The following is a 22,050-nucleotide window of genomic DNA, read 5'->3' on the forward strand; positions in this document are numbered from 1 at the left end:
AAAACATATTACTTGTCAATCTTAGTCATTTTTAGTCTGTCTACTTTTTTGTCCCGTACACAGATTTCATATACTGTGCCAAATTAAGCAACTGGATGATGAAAGATGTGTTGACAAATACTGTCCTTTCTATTGGTTATACTTACTCCTCCTGAGAGGTAGACGATAATAAGTACTATTCCAAAATAATATATTTCAACAATAAAATGTTCACTTGAGAGGCCGTTTTCATTTTGCTTAGCTAAGAAATACTACTTTTCCTTTAGTTTCGTACACCCAAAACAAATTTTATTTCCTACTAGTCTTTTAAATACTATAGCTAGACAGTATTGTGTTAATTTAAGGTTTTCACATAGTTTTGATTCATCAGCAGGACACTTCAGTCATGTGCTAACATGTCCAAGTGAGATATTCCTGTTCTTAGGTGAGATACTCTGTATTTTCAAAAGGCTGTAGTTTATAATTGAATCATGTGCTGCTTTAATGAAATGGATTCCTTTCGTATGATGTCAGATAACTGAATGTTTGCAGCATTTATGTAGCATGGCAGTTTCCTATGGCTCTTGCTCCTGCGAAATGACATGTAGGAACATTACAGGAACAAGCCTTTCCTGCTTCCTGACGCTTGTTGTGGTCCAGTCCAACTGAGGTAGTAGTTGCTAAAGAAAATGGAAGGCTCCTTACAAACTATCTGGAAAAGGTAACTTTTGTAGAAACAAACAAGCGCCTAAACAGACCCCAATCTCAGAAGTTGTTCAGGACAGTTTGGTAAAACTGACATAATTGTGGTTTATTAACATGAATTAAAATGCCCAACCAGTGCTTCAATGTGACAGTATATTTAAAATAAAGAAATTAAAAGCCATAGACTGTACTACTTTCACAAGGATCACACAGTTTTGCAGACTTGTCGTATGTACAATGCTATATATCAAATGAGAAAAGCTGTAAGCAATTATGTACGCAAAAGAAATGCAGTATTTACAGTCAGGAGACATTAAAAATCATTTATACATTAAATTACATTTTGCTCGCAAATAACCGATAAAACAAAATGAGCCATGTTCACAGCAAACTATAAAAATCTGTATTGCATTTTTTATACCTAAGATGCACTCACAGAACTGCTGATAGAAAGAAAATCCTCATACTGCCATTACTTAGCTGTGTGGTTAATGCATATGTATAAAATAATATAGAAAACATTCACTAAATGAATTTTAACTGCAACAATAAAATTTAAAGATCATGTAGCATCAAATCTACTGCCAGAAAAACAGCTGGAATGTTCACTTACAAAATAAAAGATACTAACACTGGCTTAATAGCACATTTTTTAAGGAATTTAAAAAGCAAAAATGGGAAAAATACAATGAAAGAGCACTGGTGTTTTTTCTTTTTTTATACAAAGGTTCATGTACAAGCTTTAAAAAGTACCATAACAGGTACATATGAAATATACAGTTTATCTTACAGAACATTTTAAAAAATGTTTTTGAAGTCCGTTTTAATGCCACCCGGAACCATGGTAATTGTTCTGAAATGTCGGTGGCACCTGTGCTCTGTGAATTGGAATCTGTCCAGGCACTGGAGATGCCTGCTGAGGTCCTTGGACCCCATGTGGCAGGGCCACAGAGCCAGGGTGAGGACAGAACCCTGAAGCGGTAGGTGTTGGAATACTGTTTGGTCCTTGGGGCTGGAGATGAGGACCTGCAACTGGTAATGGACAATGTGGCCCTGTTCCAGAAGGCTGGTGTTGGGGTCCCAGTCCCAGAGTGGTGTGATGTGTAGCTTGTGAGGGATACGGTGGTACAGCTGGATGAGCACTTGAAGGAAAAAGTGGCGGTCCTTGATGAGGTGGATGGTGTAAGGCTTGAGCTGACGTGGTGTGATGCCCAGAAGCCAGAACACTGGAAGGCGGAGGAGGAGGGGGAGGTGGAGGGGCTGAGTTTACCACATGCTGGTGTTGTGCTTGTAGACCTTGGAGTCCTGTGGAAGGGTGGGGCGGGGGGTGGTGATGAGGGGCAGGACCAGGAGGGGGAGGGGGTGGTGGCAAATGGTGCCCAGCAGTTTGAGAATGAATATGCGATCCAGGGGTGACAGCGTGAACAGGCCCCACCACATGTGCTACTGAGTGTGGCTGATGGGAGCTTGGCTGTTGTACGAGGTGTGGTCCTGGAGCAGGTGGGGGTGGAGGAGGGGGTGGGACCACAGCAGCAGCAGTCTGATGGTGAACAGTAGGGTTCTGAGAAGGCAAAAAATGCCCTGGAGTAACGTGGTGTCCTGGAACTGTTTGCTGGCTTGTGGTGCCAGGAAGTGCTTGATTTGGTCCTGATGTAAACACAGTTTGTTGGGAAAGACTACCTTTAAGCTGATTATAATTCTGAAAGTTTGCAGAGGGCTGCTGGTTTTGATAATAAGACGAAGAAGAAGGGGGTGGAGGGGGTGGAGGGGGTGGTGCCGTGCTGCTCAGACTTGTCTGATTAAACTGACTGTATGTTGCCGAAGATTGTCCTGAGGGTGTCTGTGTAAATAATGCTCCAGAAGTTGCCTGCTGAGTACTGGCTTGAAGGTTCTGTGCGGCTGGGTAAAAATTTCTTTGAGGCTCTCGCTGAGGTGTTCCAACTTGAGGTGACTGTGAATGGTGAGGCCTATAGGGAGAGCCTAACTGCTGTGTAGGAGGCTTTGGTGAGAGATAGCCATGCTGTACAGGCGTGTGAGGCGTCGATGACTTTGGAGGATTTTCTACGTGAGGTGACGGAGGACAGTGCAACTTCATGGGTGCAGAAGGCAGCTTTTGTGAAAGTTGCTCAGATGAACAGCGAACGAGTGGCTGTGGAGGATGGTTCTTTGAAAGTGCTTGGGGGTTACTTGACAGCTGTTTTTGATGGAGTTCTGTTTTCAGGTGGACACCATTCTCAGCTTCAGATACAATAACTGTTCCCTCCCAATGGGAATCTGGTTTTGTAAGTATTTTCCCATGTGGCTGAACAGGAATTACAGGTCCAGGTGAACCAGGCTATGTAAAGAAAACAAATTATCTAAAGTTATGAAACATTCTGTATACATTGAGGTTTGTTGTTACTATAACATTCATTTTATATATTTAATATATGAATGTTTATATTATTCATTTTAAAAGGGGCAGGGAAAAGGATAGGTCTGAAGACAACTACAGAGGTTTCAGATACTAAAAAGCCAGTTTTTTAAGTAGTTCAACAAATTCTGCTAATAAGCTTCAACTGAATTCCCCAAATTTTCATTGAACACAAATTAAGGACATTAATCTCCATTTTTTCCCCTAAGCACCTTAAACAATTGAGGCAAGTTTCAATTTTGTAATTTAAATGTCTATACTCAAAGTAATGACAAATCTGCTTAGGGTTGATAAACTTGCTCCCCACCCCCAACTGTTTTCATTCGTAATGCCTTTTCAATGTTCAAATACAGATAATCCAAGTATGAGAGTATGTGAATATATAATGATGTTCTTTAAGGAGAAAGAAAAAATCAGACTGCCTCATTATTAGTTTACTGCCCTATTAGGTTATCATGTATTCATGATCCAGGACGGAGGTAGCATTTCTTTCACATGAATGTCATCTGACCTTTTGTTTTTAGAGAATTAATTGGTCAAATATTTCATGAACAGACTCTAAATTTCCTAGACACTAGCATAAGGAAGGGGTGAAACTGATGAAGCAAACGTAAGCTGCTGAAGTGTGTTTACCACGTTGGAACTTTAATAGGACAAATGTCCAGAAATCACAAATTGATACTTGGGTACAGCAGAAAAATCTCCAGGTGCGCTTTACCATCCACTTTTCAGAATGGCCATGTTCAAAAGTCAATGTTGTTATTACCTTGCTCATTTTTGAAGGACTTTTACAAGTATTTTGGGAAGTATCTGGGGATGGGCATTCATTTGTAGTTGTGGGTTCTAGATTTTCAGGATCAGGATCTGTAAAGCATAAGGAATCACAGAAAATGTAAAATTACATGATAAATATTTCCTTTTACTAATACTTCAATGTACATTCTATTAATTCAAACCAATGTCTAGAAAGGCTCTCTCCTTTATGCTTTTAAAAGGTATTTAAAACCACCACCATGACAGGTCATCTGCTTACTGACCTTCCGTAAGTTCACTGAAAGAAGGGACTGGGCCCTTGGGTTGCAACTGGGGAATGTGATTTGAATGAGATGAAGGAGAAGACGGAACATGATTCGGTGAACAGGGGACACATGGTGACTCTGCCCCTAGAGATGAAGCAGAAGCAGAGCCGGAGAACATTAGGAGCAGAGGACGGGCGCGGGGCGGTCAGCTGACTCCACTCTTTGGCAAAGGAACAAGCTCACTTACCACTGTCTTTATCTTTTCGGTGATCACTGAGAAGCAGAGCTCTCTGATAACTCCTCTCTCTCACTTGCTCCACTGAAGTTGAGGCCGTCCTTTAAAATCAAGTCATATCATCAGTTTAAAAGTTATTGCTGGGTAGATCATTTTTTGCCACTTGATGGTCAACATATCCTCCCAGGTATAAAGGCTTTGGCTCTTTAAGGAAAATACTTTGATGTTAAGTTTTGAAAATAGTACCCCCAACACCTCCCCAAACTGAGATTTTTATCCTTTATTTGAAGAACCCAAGCAGACTCATTCCTTTGTCTTAAGCAAGTTCTTGGTGAAGAGGAGGTTGTTGAAGGGTAGCATGGTAACATTCAGACCATCACCTCAGATTACCAAAGGAACCAAATATACCCCTTACAGATTTACCTTGTGTCTGGATTATAAGGCTAGCAGGAAGCTCAGAGGTAAGAGGACCAAAATGTAAAATGCATGTGGCCTCCTACCCTTTGCCAAGACCCTCATTAGCCAGCTGCTTCTATTGCTTTTGAAGAAACACTAAACATGATTGTTGTTTCAAGGTAATGATAAGGGTGGTAAACAAATTGTGAGATGCTTTGGAAAGGAGTATTTGTTTGAAAAACGTGAAAATTATCAAGGAGTAGATACAATGGACCTTTAACAACACAGGCAAATATCTTGGTTAAAACCTTATCTATCAGCAAAAAGGATCTGTCAAAATTAATATTACAAACCGCTATCTGCTTAGCCTTAGGAGAACAACAACAAACAGGAAGTAACTGATTAACAAAAATCTGTTGTTTTGCAGAATAGCATAGTTGAAATCTTTACAGGTATAGGTCCATTCAAAATGAGCCAAGATACTGACTGGGAGATAAAATAACAAAGACTACTTTCATAAGAAGGTATACTGTTTGTAATTCTAAAGTTACCAATTAGGTCTGTGTTTTGTTTTTTTTTTCAAACAGGCAGCTTACCATTGAACTTCTGGTTCATTCTTTTCACTGGCAGACACTTCCTTAACAGTACTGTTATTGCTGGTTTCTTCCGAAGTAGCATGATAAACTGTAGCTGGTGTTGGTAAAGGTAGGCTAGCAGCGCTTTCTACCTGCTCCCCATTTTCACTCCTGTGGGCACACCCATCACCAGTGCTGCTGCTCAAGCTGCCACTTGTGTGAGGTGATACACTAACCAGCGCAAAGTGCTCCGTCTTAGAGCCGCTCTTCCTAGCTTCACGTTGTCTCTTCCGGTATTCTAATAGAGAAACCTTAAGCAAGAAAGATACGGAAAAGCACATCTTTAATTCTTGTTTTAAATATTAGAAACAATCTATTCTTTTTTCTAAAGAGAATTATTATATTTACATTAGGAAAATTATGTAAAATAATTTGATTCTGAACAAATAACAATAAAAAAACAATTAGCAAATGCCTACTTTATGCCAGGCATTGTATTTAGATGATTTTACATACATTATGTCATTTAAGCCTCACAACAACCCTATGAAATAGGTATATATTATCATCCCCATTTTACAGATGAGGAAATTGAGTAACTCACTCACTCAAGGTCACACAGCTGGTGAGTGTTGGAGCCGGGATTCGAACCTAGGTCTTACTTGAAAGCCCGTGCTCTTTCCACTATACTATATTGCTTCCCACAAAGTTGCCAACTGGACTCTGTTATAAAAATTAAAAGCACACATCACTAAAATTCTTTGACTTGAAAAGCAATAAGCCTATTAACAAATAAATACGTGTTGTAGTTTCTCCCACTGCTCTGAAATAAGGCATTCTTATTGTTTCAGTAGGTCTGCCAACCAAATAATGGTGGTAAATCAGGGAACTATTTACTTATATAATACTTAATTTCTTAGTACAGTACTTTTCAAAATACTTTTATATCCGTGGCCTAAAAATACTATAGATATTACTGATGAGGAAAGAGGCCATTTCTTCCATTTAGGGCCTCATGTTCTATGTAAAATAAGGGTAATAACACAAATGGGGCTTCCCTCATAGTTCAGTGGGTAAAACAATCTGCCTGCAGTGCAGGAGACCAGGTTCAATCCCTGGGTCAGGAAGATCCCCTGGAGAAGGAAACAGCAACCCACTCCAATAATCTTGCCTGGAGAATCCCCTGGACAGAGGAGCCTGGCAGGCTACAAGCTACTACAGGACCGTAGTCCATGGGGTCGCAAGAGTCGGACACGACTTAGTGATGAAACCACCAAGAAGACATAGTACTCAGTTCCATTTATTTGGTTGGGAAGTGGTTTTTTTTTAAAAGTTACTCAAAGTGAAGTAATCACCTTGAGTTTTTGATCTCTGAAATCATGATCCTTATAATTTAGTTCTCTGCAAACAATATCTAGTCAGTGGAGCACTGACAAAAGGTTTAAAAATGTACACCATCAATAATTTAATATGACTAAAGTATGAATGCCTTACATAATACATAACTATTAATTACCCTCAGTAGTAGTATGAATAAAACACTATTAAAAGGACTATAAATTGTTAAATTTGTAACCTTTTTCTTTTGTGGTGGATTCTGGGGTGTGCAACTTCCGTCGATCAAATTGTCATTAACAGTCCGTCCGAAACCAGATACAAGCCCATCTTCTGAAGTACAAAACACGGGTGTTTCCATAAACATGCCTCTAGTATCATCCTGCATCAGGCACTTTGACTCACTTATTCGGAAGCCGCCTCCAACCTCCAACTGATGTGAGGGTGTCAGGTCCCTCAAGTTGGAATTTACTGAGAAGTTAACGCCTGTTCTCTCAGGACTCTTTACCCAGGAGGAATACAGAGGGCCCCGCCCCGAGTGAGCAGCCTCCAGCTGGCTGGCAGCCTCAGTCCTGTCGTGTGCAGCTGCTTCCATGGTTTTATGTAAGGCGGTCTGCTCAACTGCATCGAGTCCCAGTTGAAGATCTGACACCGGTTCCTTTTCTCCAGGGCACTGCCTGCTGATTTCAGTCCTACTCCTAGGGCTGCCATAGCCAATAGTCTTTATTTCTTGCAGACCCAGTTCAGTTAAGTTAGAATTTCTAAAAGGCCCCAACGTTAACATGGTTGACGATCTGTCATATCCCTGTTTACAGAATTTAAAAAAAAAATTACACAAATAATCACATTTGGAAGCTACTTACATTAAAACTACCAATAATTTAAGCAAAATAATGATACTAAGAAAAAAGCCACCAATTTAAAAAATCTTTCTTAATATCTCCTTACCTCTTGACTATAAGTGCGTCTCTTAATTTCTGGAGAACTTTCTGGGGAAGAAATATTCTGCATAAAAGACAGAAGCAGAATTGAAAATTAAAATATATAACTAAACCCATATTTACAGAAATGAAAACTTAAGAGAAACTACTACACACACTTTGGTTTTAAACTTTTTTATTTCTATTGTCTTTATAGTTGGCTTTAAAGTCAGTTTGATATACAGGTATTTAGTCTGACTTCTGTAGATCAATAAAATGAAAGTTATGTTCATTTGAATTAAAAAAAAGTTTAAATTCACATAAATGGATGTTCAAAGTTTTCACTTAGTTCCTTAGAAACTATTATTAAAGGTTACACTATTTATTAAAAGGAGAGAAAAGCTATTAAAGAAACCCCGTCCCCATGGGCTCTTGTTTTTGCCATGTAAGTTTCTCACCTCAAAGTGCATGGTATTTCCTGGTGTGCCAGGAGTTACTGGGGTAACTGGTGAATATATGGGCTTATAACCATTTCTACAAGCTTCATCATCTGACTTTATCCGTGGAGGAGTGGAAAATGATGGGTCTGTAGGAGTAATATCTGTGTGAGTTGGTGTAGCATATGGTGAAGGAGTAGGTGTGGAGGTTTCTGAGTAAGCAGAATCTAGCAACTGATAAAGTCTTCGTTTTTTCAGTGGTGTAGTTAAATCTGTTGGTAAAATAATAAATTATAAATTATACTGCTAACATTTGCTACAATCTGTAATACATTCTGGGAAAGCACAAAACATTGACAATCATCATCATGATGGTTTTCATCCCAAAACTAAATTTGAAGGTTTTTAAAGATAATAATACTAACATGAAGCAATCTTTACTCACCCCCATTTCCCTCCCCCCAATTTCACCAGTACCAAGCATTATCTTGCCAGAAGGCTTACAGGCCTAGAGGTTGCCAAGAAATCTTGGAAGTATAGCTGTTAATTTAACTGATTTCTAAGAGTCCTTTTGAATCTGAAAAACAGATGGCTAACCAGGCCCAAAATTCAACCATAAGCCCCAACATACATGGTACTGCAAATTATAGTTTTCATGTGTATATCTATCTTCATCCAAAATGTTGGAGGCAGAAAAGGGGGGGGGGAATATATATATATATATATATATATATATATATATATATATAAACAATGTGCTACTTTTGGGCTTCCCTGGTACCTCAGATGGTAAAGAATCTGTGCTGCTTTTGTGAGGTACATAATAATTAGAATAAATATGCATATATATTTTATTTATATATGTGTGTATGCCAAATACATCCTGCTACATTCTCCACACTAAAACAACACTGAAAAGAAGTTCTACCTGGAAGGGAACAGCTATCATTTAATAGTAGTGGACTTTTATTTTCACCATTGACTGTAGGACTTCTGGATCTTTCTTGACAGGGCGAATTAAATCTATGTAAAATTGCTGAGTTTTCCTCTTCCAGAGCTTGTTTCAACCACCGCTGAAATACACAAAATAATAAGTAAACAGAAGTCAGTTTGCAGCTATAAAGGTACAGCCAATTCCCAAAGTATTTCACTCCCAAGAATGGTAGTATGGAATGAGAATGGCATTGGCTCATACTAGATTTTCATATCCAAAGAAAAGTTTACCTTCTTGCATGAGCCAGATATGTTTTCAGGAGGTTCTTTTCTTCTCCTTTTTTCCGAAAGGAATGGTGAAGTGAATCTAATATAGTGCTTAGGAGTAGAGTATACATGTGGACTGTAAGTGAGACCTGGCAAAGAATTGAGCTGTGTAGCTAGCACTTCAGGATCTGTAGTTATGCGCAGCGGCCTCTCTGAAAGGCTGTCTGAAGGTTTTCCTGTCTTCTCATTCTTCTCACTTAACCATTCACTGACCAAGTGCTAGGCAGAAACAAAATTTGGATCACTATATATGTAATTATACAGTTCATCCTATACAGTATTTGAACAGCAAGTTGAAAACTGACATATTATCTAAAATGATTAATTTAAATCACTCATATACAATGTTCAAAAAGTCAATATAAGTTATTCTGCATTTCCTTGGTTATCCACTCTTATTACTAAAATTTTTTACACAGTAATACTTCTATGAATATTTTTATAAAATAGTAAAAATCTAGGACACCTCAATACCACCTTAAAAACAACAAATTCTAAAGTTAGGTTTGTTACCGCTTCTGTATTATGTGGAAAATGTCTGTCAGACATGAGGCAGTGCTCTTTACCCTGGCTACCCCAGTGCATGTGATTTTTCTTTTAAAGCTGTTGGCATTGACAATCACTGTTGATTTATCGGGTTTGAAATCTTTTTAGTATTAAGTTCCCATGCTTTGAAAATTCACAAATTTCTTTTAATTCTGTTGAAGTTTTTGGATCTACACTGTACATAATAATTCAGTCTTTACTGGCTATATGAATATATCTGAATACCCTCACCTTCTTTAAAAAACAAAAAACTAGTAAAGTTCAGGTTTAATGGTCATGAAAATAAGGATTCCAGTTTGTCAGCATAAGCACATTTTCTTTGCTGTGTGGGCATTTATGTCTTTTCTATCTAGTTATTTTCTACAAATACCATTCATAATAAAAAATATGTAGAAAAACTAGTGTATATGTATTTAAACATACATTCTCACACATACAGAAACACACACATTAAATAATATCTACCCACATCCTCACTTCTAGAAATAATCACGATAAGCATTTTGGCATCTTTTCTCTCTCTCTTTTTCCATGTATTTAAACTTCCTTTCTAGGACAGGCAACAGAATGCAGTGCTAAATCAGGGTAAGACTGAACAGAGATTAATAACAGCAAAAGACTTTGCTGGGGGACTTTGTGGGGGAAAAAGAAAAAGAACCGCAGTGCTAAAGCACTTGGGATTCTGCAACCAGACTGCCACTTACACCATGACCTCGAGCAAGTTATGTAACTTTTTTCCATCTTAATCCTGACCTATATAAAAGAACGGTTATAATAGAAACTAGCTCTACACGTAGGGTTATTATTAAAATAATTAAATAACCAAAGCTCTTCTTACAGTACCTGGCACAGAGTAAGCGCTGTGTACTAAATGAAGGACGCTTTTACATTATGGGAATCCAGGATCATTTGCTACTCTTGTCAAACAGTATGTTGTTTAAAATAATAGTATATATTGTAAGCAAAACCTGTGGGGGAAAGGTTTTTTTTTTTTTTTTTTAACAATATCAGGATATAGGAATCTGTATCTCAGACCAGGAGATAAAATCTCTAGCCCCACAGCAGTCTAATAATTAAAGGGCAGGGTTTAAGTCATAATTTGTCATCAAGAAAGTAGTTTTTTTTTTTCTGCACCACATGGCTTATGACTAGGGATTGAACCTGGGCCCTCAGCAGTGAGAGCTCAGAACGGCTAGAGAACTCCCAAAGATAGCTTTTACTTTGAAACATGAATCTGTTTTCTTCCTCACTAATCCAAATTATAAAGAAAATTTGCAGTTACTTTTTGTCCTTCCAAAGTGGGAAAAATAATGGTCATTTTCAAAAGTAAGTACTGGCTTGTTTGTTCAGGATCCAAAGTGCAAAAATGTGAGTACAGACTTCAAATCAGAGCTCTAATTTTAGCTCTTACCTCCATCCAGCCATTACAGTATACTTGCAGATTCAAACTAGGTTTTTACTACATTTACTAAATTATTTCTCATGGTTTCATAGTACCTATAAACTATATTGAATTTGGTAAGAACAAAAAGGAGATAAATTGGGTTTCAAAGTATTTTGTTGTAAACAATATAACAAGGATTCATTTATGATCTACCCCACTCCCCAAAGAGCCTAAGGATTACCACTTTGGTATTCCGCTCCAATCCACTATACTCAGAATGGGAGTAAAACAAAGCTTCATAATGGTGGTATGTTATTTCTGAGGTTACTATAAAGCTCCAGGTGGTGGATCTCAGTGAACTATTTCCCTCAATTGCTTTATTAAAACTGACTGACAGTTTTTGAAAGATTTTTATTAATAAGTTGATGTAAAACTACCCTTCCTGGAACCTTCCTACAAAGTTGGTGAGAATATAAATTGGTACAATCACTATGGAGATTCCTTAAAAACCTAGAAACAGAGCTACCATATGACCCTTCAATCCCACTCCTGAGCATATAACTGCAGAAAACTAATCAGAAAGGATACATGTACCCCAATGTTCATAGCACTATTTACAACAGCCAAGACATGGAAACAGCCTCATGTCCGTTGAATGGTTAAAGATGTGTGTGTACACACACATACACACACACACACACGATGGAGTATTTACTCAACCATAAAAAAGAATGAAATAATGCCTGCAGTAACATGGATGGATCTAGAGATTATCATACTAAGTGAAGTCAGTCACAGAGAGACAAATATCATGTGTTGTCACTCATGTGGAATCTAAAAAAACAAATGAACTTATTTACAAAACAGATTTACAGATACTGAATTGAAAACAAACAAAATGGTTACGGATGGGGAGGAGGTGTTAGTTCCTCAATCATGTCCAACTCTGCGACCCCATGGACTGTAGCCTGCCAGGCTCCTCTGCCCAAGGGATTTCCCAGGCAAGAAGAATGGATTGGGTTGCCGTTTTCTTCTCCAGGGGGTTTTCCTGACCCAGGGATTGAACCTAGGCCTCCTGCATTGCAGGCAGATTCTTTACCATCTAAGCCAGTGGTGGGGGGCATAAATCAGAAGCTGTGATGAATACACACACTACTGTGTCTGTGTATACAGATTGTCTGTACATAAAACAGACAACAAGGACCTACAGTATAGCACAGGAAACTCAATATTCTGTGATACTCTATATGAGAAAAGGATCTTGAATGAATGAATGAGTCACTTTGCTGTTCATTTGAAACTAACACAGCATTGTAAATCAACTATATTCCAACAAAATTAAAACTACCCTTTATACATTTCCACATCCTTAGTACATTCTATGAAAATCAATTTAACATTTAATTCTTGTAATTACCTATATACCACAAAATTTATTTATATATTATATATATAAAGAAAAGATAACGTCTCAAACCAGTCATTTCTGAGAAATTTAGTTTAAGTACATAAAGTAGGCAAAAGGAAATCATTAGAAATCATAATTGTAATACCAAAAAGAAGTCAATATATCAAATATTTTTGTATTTTTACAATTCTCTTTAAAATGTTTAGAAGGATAAAAACTATGACTTTAAAAATAACTATCAGTCTGTTCCTTATGAAATGTTATAGCCTTAATTCCTAAAACATGAATACATGTAACATCATGGGAACTTGTTAGACAACAGTTTTACATTCAGACAACAGTTCTTCACGTTCATTAAAAATCATACCTTCTTTGTTTTAGGGTACTTTGTTGGACATTTATTAAGTACTGGAACTTCATTTTCAGTAATTATTTCTGTTAGTGCAGTTTCAGTTTCTGGTTCTATTGCAAGTACAGTATTTTCCACATCGTTTTGTTGTGAGGTAACTTCGATGTCAGGAGAAGACGGTTGGATATCCGAACACATACTGACAGTCCTGTGTCTCCGACGCTGCTGTCCAATGTGAGTCCTGCTCCGAGAAAAACTTTTTCTCTGTTTAGTTCTATTTACTTTGGCTGGGGTTGGCTTGCTAGCAGTTTCTTCTTTTGCTTGTTCCTAATTCAAAATACAGAAGAATGGAACTTTGAATACCATGTTTATAAAAGATAGTAGCTGAAATCTAATGGTATCAATCTGCTTTAGAAGCGAACTTCCTCAAATTTCTTTATGAATACTGTAAATTGACATAAAAATTCCCTTACTCAAAAATGAAGCAAGTCTCATATCTGAAGCCCAAGTTCTCAAAGGATTTGAAAAATGCTGTTGAAAGGCTAATATCGCATCAAAAATTCTTTAGAGATGTAATTGTTTGAGAAGATTTTATTAGAAAGTGGTTAAGTGTAAAAATAAAAGTAGACCTGAAAAGTAATACCTGAATAACTTCAGCATCACTGACAGTCTGTGCATCTTTACATTCAGTTTTAACTTCAGTTTTGGCTGTGCTGATTCTTTCCAAAGCTTGTTCTCTTCTCTTCTCTCTTTTTTCAAGTCTGGCAAAAGCCTGCAGAATTGCTTCCATTTTCCTTTCTTCTCTTGTCTGTGAAATTTAAATTTTAAGAGACATAATAAATATTTCTCTGAAGAAAATTCAAAATCCAAATGTTCATAGCAAATTAAAAAAAAAATTTCTATGATTGTGTTAGCAAAACACTTCAACTGATGGTAAATAAGGGATAAAAAAACATTTATGTTCATTTCTGAGAATTCTGAACATCTTGGTAAACCCTGTCATTACAAATGTATTTCATAAAGATCAAAATTCCTAAGGTAATATGTTGAGAGTTAAATTCATATAAATATAAGAAGTGAATATATTGATACGTCATAGCAGGATATTGTGGGGTGAAGACTGGGGTTAAAATCATGACTCTATCCATGACCCCAGGCAACATAACAACCCTGGGTGGGTAACAATACTTCACTGAATTGTTAATGAGTTCAAATATAAAATCTCTAAGAAGTTTTCCAACCTTACTTGAAAAATGGTAGGCATTCCATAAGTGCTATTTATTATTTCTATTTCGGTTCTCTTGTCTTCCATTATAATTCCTATAAGGCATTCCTCTACCTTCTACTCTTCCCAGGGCAGACTGGGGAACAGCACAAATTCCTTTGAGCATCAGTTCTCTTTGGAGAGAGAGCATTAAAAGCAAGACCCAGAGCCTTGCCCAGTGGGCCTGGTAAATGCTTCCCGTTTCAACCAGAAACAAGAAGCAGGTCAATCAACTGTCCAGTTCTCCAAATGAAGAAAACCAGGTCCTGAGGTTCAGATCCATTTGTCTTTCTTTGTCGTCATTGACATAGGAAAGATCAGTAACTCAAGATCTGGCTGCATGATCATCTCAACATTGGAGCTTTAGAGTTGGAGTAATTAGCAGATATTCAAGCATCAAAACACCTACACTAAGGAAACTATTAACTCTTTCCTGTATTTTTTTTTCCTTTATTATACTTGATAAGGGAAATATATAAACAAAACCCCTCTGAGAACTTTCTAATTAGTTAAGGGCTTCACTGGTGGCTCAGATGGTAAAACAAACTACCATACTGCAAATGTGTTGGCCTTATAAATGCGTTATCCTCACCCTCTTTTACAGGTAAGGAACTGAGATCCAAAGAGGTAAGGTTACTTGTTCATGGACAGATATCTGCATCTTTAGCTTTCTTGGTCTGGAATGGTTAATAAGACACTAAAATAAAGAACACAGGCAAAAGATTATCTTTTTACTGGAAGTTTCAAAGCTGCATTCTTCAGCTAATTCATGTCTCTCAAGTCTTATAACTCACACTTTACTCAACCGCCATTCATCTATGGCTCTCTATAAAAATCCTTTCTCCATATATTAGGACTTTTCTAAACCCTAAACTTAGAAGTCTGGAGTAGCTGAAAAATGTGATTTTCATAATTGCTTCACCTGTTGAATGGGAGTGGGTAGAAAGAGACGGGGTTCATTATTGCGCTTATACATTTAAAAATAAATCTAAGAAAAGTATACTTTTCCAAAAGAAACAGACTAGTCTTAGCAAGGATCATTTTATATGTAAAATAATTTACCCACGAGCCAGGCACCCAAAAAAGGTATTTTCTAATCCACAATTATTCAAGGTTTTCTAAGATAAATATGAATTTATGCAAAAAGCAGTGTCTTTGACATAATCCATTTTTCACTTGTTTTAGAGTAAGAGAGATAAAATTATTTGGTGTAAAGACAAAATTCATTCATTTAAAAATTGAACAAATATAACTGACAGTAAAGCAAAATCCTTTATTTAAAGATGATTCAATTTTTTTGAGCTAGTCAGGATCTTAAAAATAATCAGTCTACACTGCTGAAGAAACCAAAGCCCATGTATATTAAGTGAATTTCTAAAAGGCAGAACCATAATTGTTATCCAAGTTTCCTGGCTTCTGATTTTCTCTTCTTCCCAATTACCAACCACTGACATATTACATAAAAAGCATAACTCTTCCTATAGTTACTTCAACTATTAACTGAAAGCACTAAACAGCTATCCTAATAGCTTTAACCTAGCTTTGTCTTAAAAAACACACATTAGAAAATGTAAACATACCTTTGATTATGTGAAAAAAAAAAAGTTACTAATCTACTTTTAAACTCCACATGTCATTCAGCTTGTATATTCAAGAATTTAATACACTGACACACAACCAGATATACAGTATCTAATGACTGAAAATTTACCATCCACTTTATAGATCTAACTGAAAAATAAAGTTTTATACGTTACTTGAGATAATTATAGCTGTTTGTACAGGGGACTAGAAATTAGGAGTCTTAATTAGCCCCAGCAGACTGTCTATAGCCCCTAACATCAGGGCTTGATGTAGTTTAGGTAATACTTGTCATGTGAGTCTACCACTAGGATGTGGTTGTTAAATTATCCAGACTTTCCAAGCCAATGACTGCTGAGACCTCAAAAAGTCATTTTTATTCTCTGTGAGCTTGGCAATTGTTAGACCCTGATATAGAATCAGAATCAGACAGGGTTGAATTGACACACTGTTATTGCTGGAGGGTTAGGTGCTAAAGTAAACTATGAGAGATCTCTGATGAGATCTACAGATGACTTTTATGACTTATTTCTCAGTTTATGCACTTTACAGTAAAGCATAAAGAGTAGTTTTTGTCAGCAGAAAACTTTGTAAGAAAGTCTGCTTAATAATATCCCTTTATAGGATTTTAATCATTTAAGGAATGGGTTTAGTGAGAATTTTTATTCCAACTTAGTGCTTCACTAAGTGTAAACACTTAAGTGTTTACTTCAGTGTAAACACATTGGAGGACAACTGTAATTTGGAATCACGTAACTTTGTACTTGGAACAGGTTACAGAGATCTTCTTGTCTAAGCCCCCTATTCAACAAATGGTGAAAGCCTAAAGTCCATATAGTTCAAGAATTACATAATAAAGAAGATGAATTAAAGTTGTATACAATATCACAGTGAAACTATAAACTGAGTAAACCATTAAAATTCACTACAATTAGAGACATTTGGTAATTTGAAGCAGAGTGAAAATAAGTTTATGCACTGCAGACGCCTTACAGTATCTTTGGAAGGAAATCTGCTAGTAGGATGTAAGAATTAAGAAGGATACAGAAAATGAAGACATTTAGGTACTTGTGGTGTACTTTTTTCTTTTTTTACCTTGCCACCAAGTAGGAAGTAGCTCTTTAAAACAACAAAGTTGCCTTTTAAAGGAAAGGGAAATGGCAGGGCCAACCTGCCAAATTACTCTATTACAATCTTGAAATAGAGAAATGAAAAGACTTCTTACTCAACTAAGGGCTTCTCTGGTGGCTCAGACAGTAAAGAATCTGCCTGCAATGCAGGAGATGCGGGTTTGATCCCTGTGCTGGGCAGATCCTCGGGAGACATGAATGGCTACCCACACCAGTATTCTTGCCTGGAGAATTCCATGGTGAGAGGAGCGCGGCAGGCTACAGTCCATGGGGTTGCAAAGACTTGGACACAACTGAATGACTAACACTTTCACACTTTATTCAAATAACTTCCCTTATCCTTTCAAAAAGGAATTAGAAACTAATTTTTTTTAAATGGTAAGATTATTGCTTACCAATAAAACTGTTCCATAAGAATATCTCCGTTTCTTCTCTACCACATGATTTACTTTAATCTCACAGTGCTGTTTCTTGTTTGATGTTTTTCCTTATACCCCATCCTCCATGAAAGCTGCTCCAGAATAGGACCCTTGCCTTCTTTGTTCACCAGTACTTTAGGTGGTGCTCAGCATATAACATCCAAATTTTTGTACTGTATATACACTATATACACACTATAAACAGTATATAAACCACGTATATCACTATTATTTGAAGGCATGTAATGAAATCTTTAAGCAAGATTTTGGAAATCTTGATTTAATTAAGGCAGCTGAAGCTGCATATCCTCATTTTGTATGAACAGAAAACCTATACAAATAAATAGGTTCCTTTTTGCTATTCAATACTGTGATTAGTTACCCACTGACTATTCATATTTGAAGATATAATTCCTTAACAGTAATGAGAGAAAATGGGACCTTAGAAAATTAAAACTAGTAATCAGCATTAATGTTGTGAGGAGAGAAAAATGAAATGAACAATACATGTCAGATGACTTTTCTGGCAGATTTACCCTGCTTATATTTTACTATTTATTATTAGAAATCCTTTTACATCTTCTAAAGTGATCTAAACCAAGTCACTTCCTGGAGGCATTAGTAAGAGCATGGATTCTACAGAGCACTGTTTTCTGAGTGTGTTTTTTCTATGGAATGAAAACTTGTGGTATGACAAAGGTGTCAACACCAAAACAAATTGCAAGGGTGTGTTAATACAAATTTAGGAAATGCTGACAAACAGAATTTCTCAACAGCATTTAAACACACCACGTATACTGGAAATCTCCAAGTTGGGGACAAGGTAGATTGTTTACTAAACTCAACTAGCCACAAAGCTCTTTCACAAAACATCCACGGAATACTTTTTGATGTGGAAGATCAATATTGAGAAAACTGGGGAATCCTGCATCCTGGTAAGACCTCCAGGGCACTGCCTGGACTATAAGGAAGCTTCACTTAGTTCACACTCATGGGCCTACCTATATAGCTTTCTTCAAATGGCAGCCAGGAACATTTAGTGTTTAGCTCATTTATTGACCACCTACTTTTACAAAAGCAGACATCTTTTATTCCCTAGAAGCTATGGCTGTGACAATGAATAAAACTACAAATCCTTGCCCTTATGCAATTTTTATTTTAGTGATACACAGTTAATTTTAGATTGTCCTAAATGCTTAATAGGTTCAAGAACTTCACACCTAGGTGACTATTCTTTCATACCCTTTGTTGGTCTCAAATTTCTCTCCTCCTAAGTGTGAAGACCACTGGAACCACAGGTTTCGCTGGTAAAGAATCCGCCTGCAATGCAGGAGACCCTGGTTTGACTCCTGGATCAGGAAGATCTGCTGGAGAAGGGATAGGCTACCCACTCCAGTATTCTTGGGCTTCCCTGGTGGCTAAGCTGGTAAAGAATCCACCTGCAATGCAGGAGACTTCAGTTCAATTCCTGGGTTGGGAAAATCCCCTGGAGAAGGGAAAGGCTACCCACTCCAGTATTCTGGCCTGGAGAATTCCATGGACTGTATAGTCCATGGAGTCGCAAAGAGTCATCAAATATTATCCAGACTATTCCCAAGGTACAGTCTTTCCATAAGGTTGTAAAAAATTATTTTGAAAACAATATTAGAAGATACTATATATAAAGGAGGTTCTTTTCTTTTAATTATAAATGGGGCAGAAGAGGGGAAGTAAACCTCCTTTTTAATTTAAACCTTTCAAAAGTTTTATAGTTTTTATCACCTGTTAGTTCATCAAAATAAGGTGAGCTTCCCAATATCAAACCCCCTTCTATACACTTAACCTTTCACAAGGTTATGACCACCTAAACTCAACTACCAAGGAACTGGGGGAGTCTATTCAGTAGTCCCAGTTTTAGAACCAGGTAAGTATAAGCAACCAGATGAAGTACAACTTACTGTATTTTAACCCACTGTATTTCAGCTTAACTAGGATCACTGTTGGAGAAGGAGATGGCAACCCACTCCAGTGTTCTTGCCTGGAGAATCCCAGGGACGGGGGAGCCTGGTGGGCTGTCGTCTCTGGGGTCGCGCAGAGTCGGACACTACTGAAGTGACTTAGCAGCAGCAGCAGCAGGATCACTGTAAGATCCTCCCAAGTCAGTTTCAACCCACTGACAAAGAAGTATCTCTTGCTCAAGAGAAAATGTCTAATAACCATCTGTTCAGTTCTACACCATTTAACCACAAGTTAGCTTTTGTAAGCAGGTAATAAATTCTTAAAGGGCGGGGATGGGACAAACCATAATGAAGGAAAAAGGAAACTGTTAATAAAAGAATGGCTTCCTATCCTGGACATATAATGATTTGAATATTCTTCCATAAAATCTTAATCATTCAGCATTTCATATGATCTACAACCAACCAATCTTATTACCCTATATCCTTCCCCACACCTCACCCAAAAAACCAGCCTGCAAATTCCAGCCAAATGTGATTTATCACATAACCACCTCCAGGCTATTTCCCCTAGAGAAATAACCACCCATTCAATTCCACACAATTGAGCCACAAACTAATCTGTACTTATTCACTAAACATCATAAGGTCCATTGTAAATTCTACCTAGTTCATAAAATGGCCTCTGAACCCTCCAGCCGTAAGTCACCAGTCTTGTATCTCCTTTACCACACTTCCTGCTGCACTATAACTGTTGAAGGCAGAGACATTGTCTTAAGTAGCAACCAAAATACATAAAGACACTGGTGCTATTTTTGGAGACCAAGCAACATACTAATATTAAGCAACATACGAATATTAAGCAACATACTAATATTGTATGGAACTGCCATTTATGTAACTAAAAACTATCCTCAAAAATTTCATATGGTTCAAGCTGTACTACAAAAGGATAGGCTGAAGTATATTTGAATTTGGTTATTACATGGTACTTATAGGGGAGGAAAGTCTGACTCTTTTTATACCCCAATCTCATGAGGACTGGTATCTCCTATTATAATGATTTAAAGTCTGTTCTGTCCAGGAGAAAATTTAAATGAGATTGACCTAAGTTTTTCAGGAGTTGACCTATCTTTCTAATTAGTGATGATAACCTAGCCTATAACCTAGTATAAAAGACAAACACTAGACTATGAAGAAAGTGAAAGTCACTCAGTTGTGTCCTACTCTTTAGGACCCCATGGACTATACAGTCCATTGAATTCTCCAGGCCAGAATACTGGAGTGGGTAGCCTTTCCCTTTTCCAGGGGATCTTCCCAACCCAGGGATCAAACCCAGGTCTCTTGTATTGCAGGCGGATTCTTTATCCACTAAGCCATAAGGGAAGCCTGAGAATATAGGAGTGGGTAGCCTATCCCTTTTCCAGCAGATCTTCCTGACCCAGGAATCGAACCAGGATCTCCTGCATTGCAGGCAGATTCTTTACCAACTGAGCTATCAGGGGAGTGTGTAAATTAATAAAGGCTGATTAGCATTTTCTAAGCAAACTTTTCTAAGCAAAATATTTCACAATATACTACAAATAATAATACTTGGGGGGTCATGGCTGCTTATAAATTCTTAAGATGCATGCTTTTGCATTCTCATTTGAGTATAGCAAAAATTCTATACTTAAAACATCAAGGCAAATATTGAAATTACAACAAACAACATTACAGTGACTTTGAAGGCTACAGGTTACAGAGCCAAGGATTTTAAATGAACTTATTTCAAAAGGGAACTCTAGAAGATCCTCTGGAAAAGGGATAGGCTACCCACTCCAGTATTCTCAGGCTTCCCTTGTGGCTTAGCGGATAAAGAATCTGCCTGCAATACAACAGACCTGGGTTCGATCCATGGGTTGGCAAGATCCCCTGGAGAAGGGAAAGGCTACCCACTCCAGTACTCTGGGCCAAAGAATTCCATGGACTGTCACACTGTTATGTATGACAAAAGGGAATTCTCATACACTGTTGGTGGGAATGTAAATTGGTGCAGTCACTAAGGAAAGCAGTACGGAGGTTCCTCAAAAAATTAAAACTATGATCCAGCAATTCTACTTCTCAGTATTTAAAGGAAACAAAACCACTAATTTGAAAAGATACATGTACCCCAATGTTCATAGCAGCATTATTTATAATTGTCAAGATACAAAATGAACCTAAGTGTCCATCAACAGATGAATGGATAAAGATGTGATATAGATATATGCACAGGCATACACACATCAATGGAATACTGCTGCTGCTGCTGCTAAGTCGCTTCAGTCGTGTCCGACTCTGTGCGACCCCATAGACGGCAGCCCACCAGGCTCCCCCATCCCTGGGATTCTCCAGGCAAGAACACTGGAGTGGGTTGCCATTTCCTTCTCCAATGCGTGAAAGTGAAAAGTGAAAGTGAAGTCGCTCAGTCATGTCCGACTTTTCGCGACCCCATGGACTGCAGCCCATCAGGCTCCTCCGTCCATGGGATTTTCCAGGCAAGAGTACTAGGGTGGGGTGCCATTGCCTTCTCCGAATGGAATACTACTCACCCATAAAAAATGAAAATTCACCATTTATAGCAACATGAATGGACTTGGAGGATATTATGCTAAGTGAAATAAGTCAGAGGAAAACAAATACTGTTATGTTATCACTTATATGTGGAATCTAAAAAATACAACTGGTGAATACAAGAAAAAAGCAGACTCACAGATATAAAAAACAAACTAGTAGT

General features: G+C 37.5%; 1 protein-coding gene across 7 annotated transcripts in view; it reads right to left on the reverse strand.

The window, feature by feature from the left end:
- Positions 1–764: 764 nt before the first annotated feature.
- Positions 765–22,050, reverse strand: part of KMT2E (lysine methyltransferase 2E (inactive)) — a 91,208-nt gene continuing 69,922 nt past the window's right edge. For 3 of the 7 annotated variants that reach the window (XM_086396956.1, XM_086396957.1, XM_086396959.1), the window contains 12 exons: positions 13,605–13,769; positions 12,980–13,288; positions 9,239–9,493; positions 8,943–9,087; positions 8,036–8,286; positions 7,606–7,662; positions 6,899–7,462; positions 5,344–5,633; positions 4,364–4,452; positions 4,135–4,260; positions 3,864–3,961; positions 765–3,019 (listed from right to left, as the gene is read on the reverse strand). In XM_086396956.1, the coding sequence (XP_086253082.1) occupies positions 1,508–3,019; positions 3,864–3,961; positions 4,135–4,260; positions 4,364–4,452; positions 5,344–5,633; positions 6,899–7,462; positions 7,606–7,662; positions 8,036–8,286; positions 8,943–9,087; positions 9,239–9,493; positions 12,980–13,288; positions 13,605–13,769 (3,861 nt within the window). In that variant the 3' untranslated portion in view covers positions 765–1,507. Of the gene's footprint in view, positions 3,020–3,863; positions 3,962–4,134; positions 4,261–4,363; positions 4,453–5,343; positions 5,634–5,926; positions 6,046–6,898; positions 7,463–7,605; positions 7,663–8,035; positions 8,287–8,942; positions 9,088–9,238; positions 9,494–12,979; positions 13,289–13,604; positions 13,770–22,050 lie in introns of those variants that run through there. The other 4 variants (XR_015162699.1, XR_015162700.1, XM_086396958.1 and 1 more) reach the window with 4 other exon arrangements.

This window comes from Bos grunniens, chromosome 4 (genome assembly GCF_055505025.1).
Source record: "Bos grunniens cultivar Pamir isolate PY7600 chromosome 4, Bosgru_T2T1.0, whole genome shotgun sequence".
NCBI lineage: Eukaryota > Metazoa > Chordata > Mammalia > Artiodactyla > Bovidae > Bos > Bos grunniens.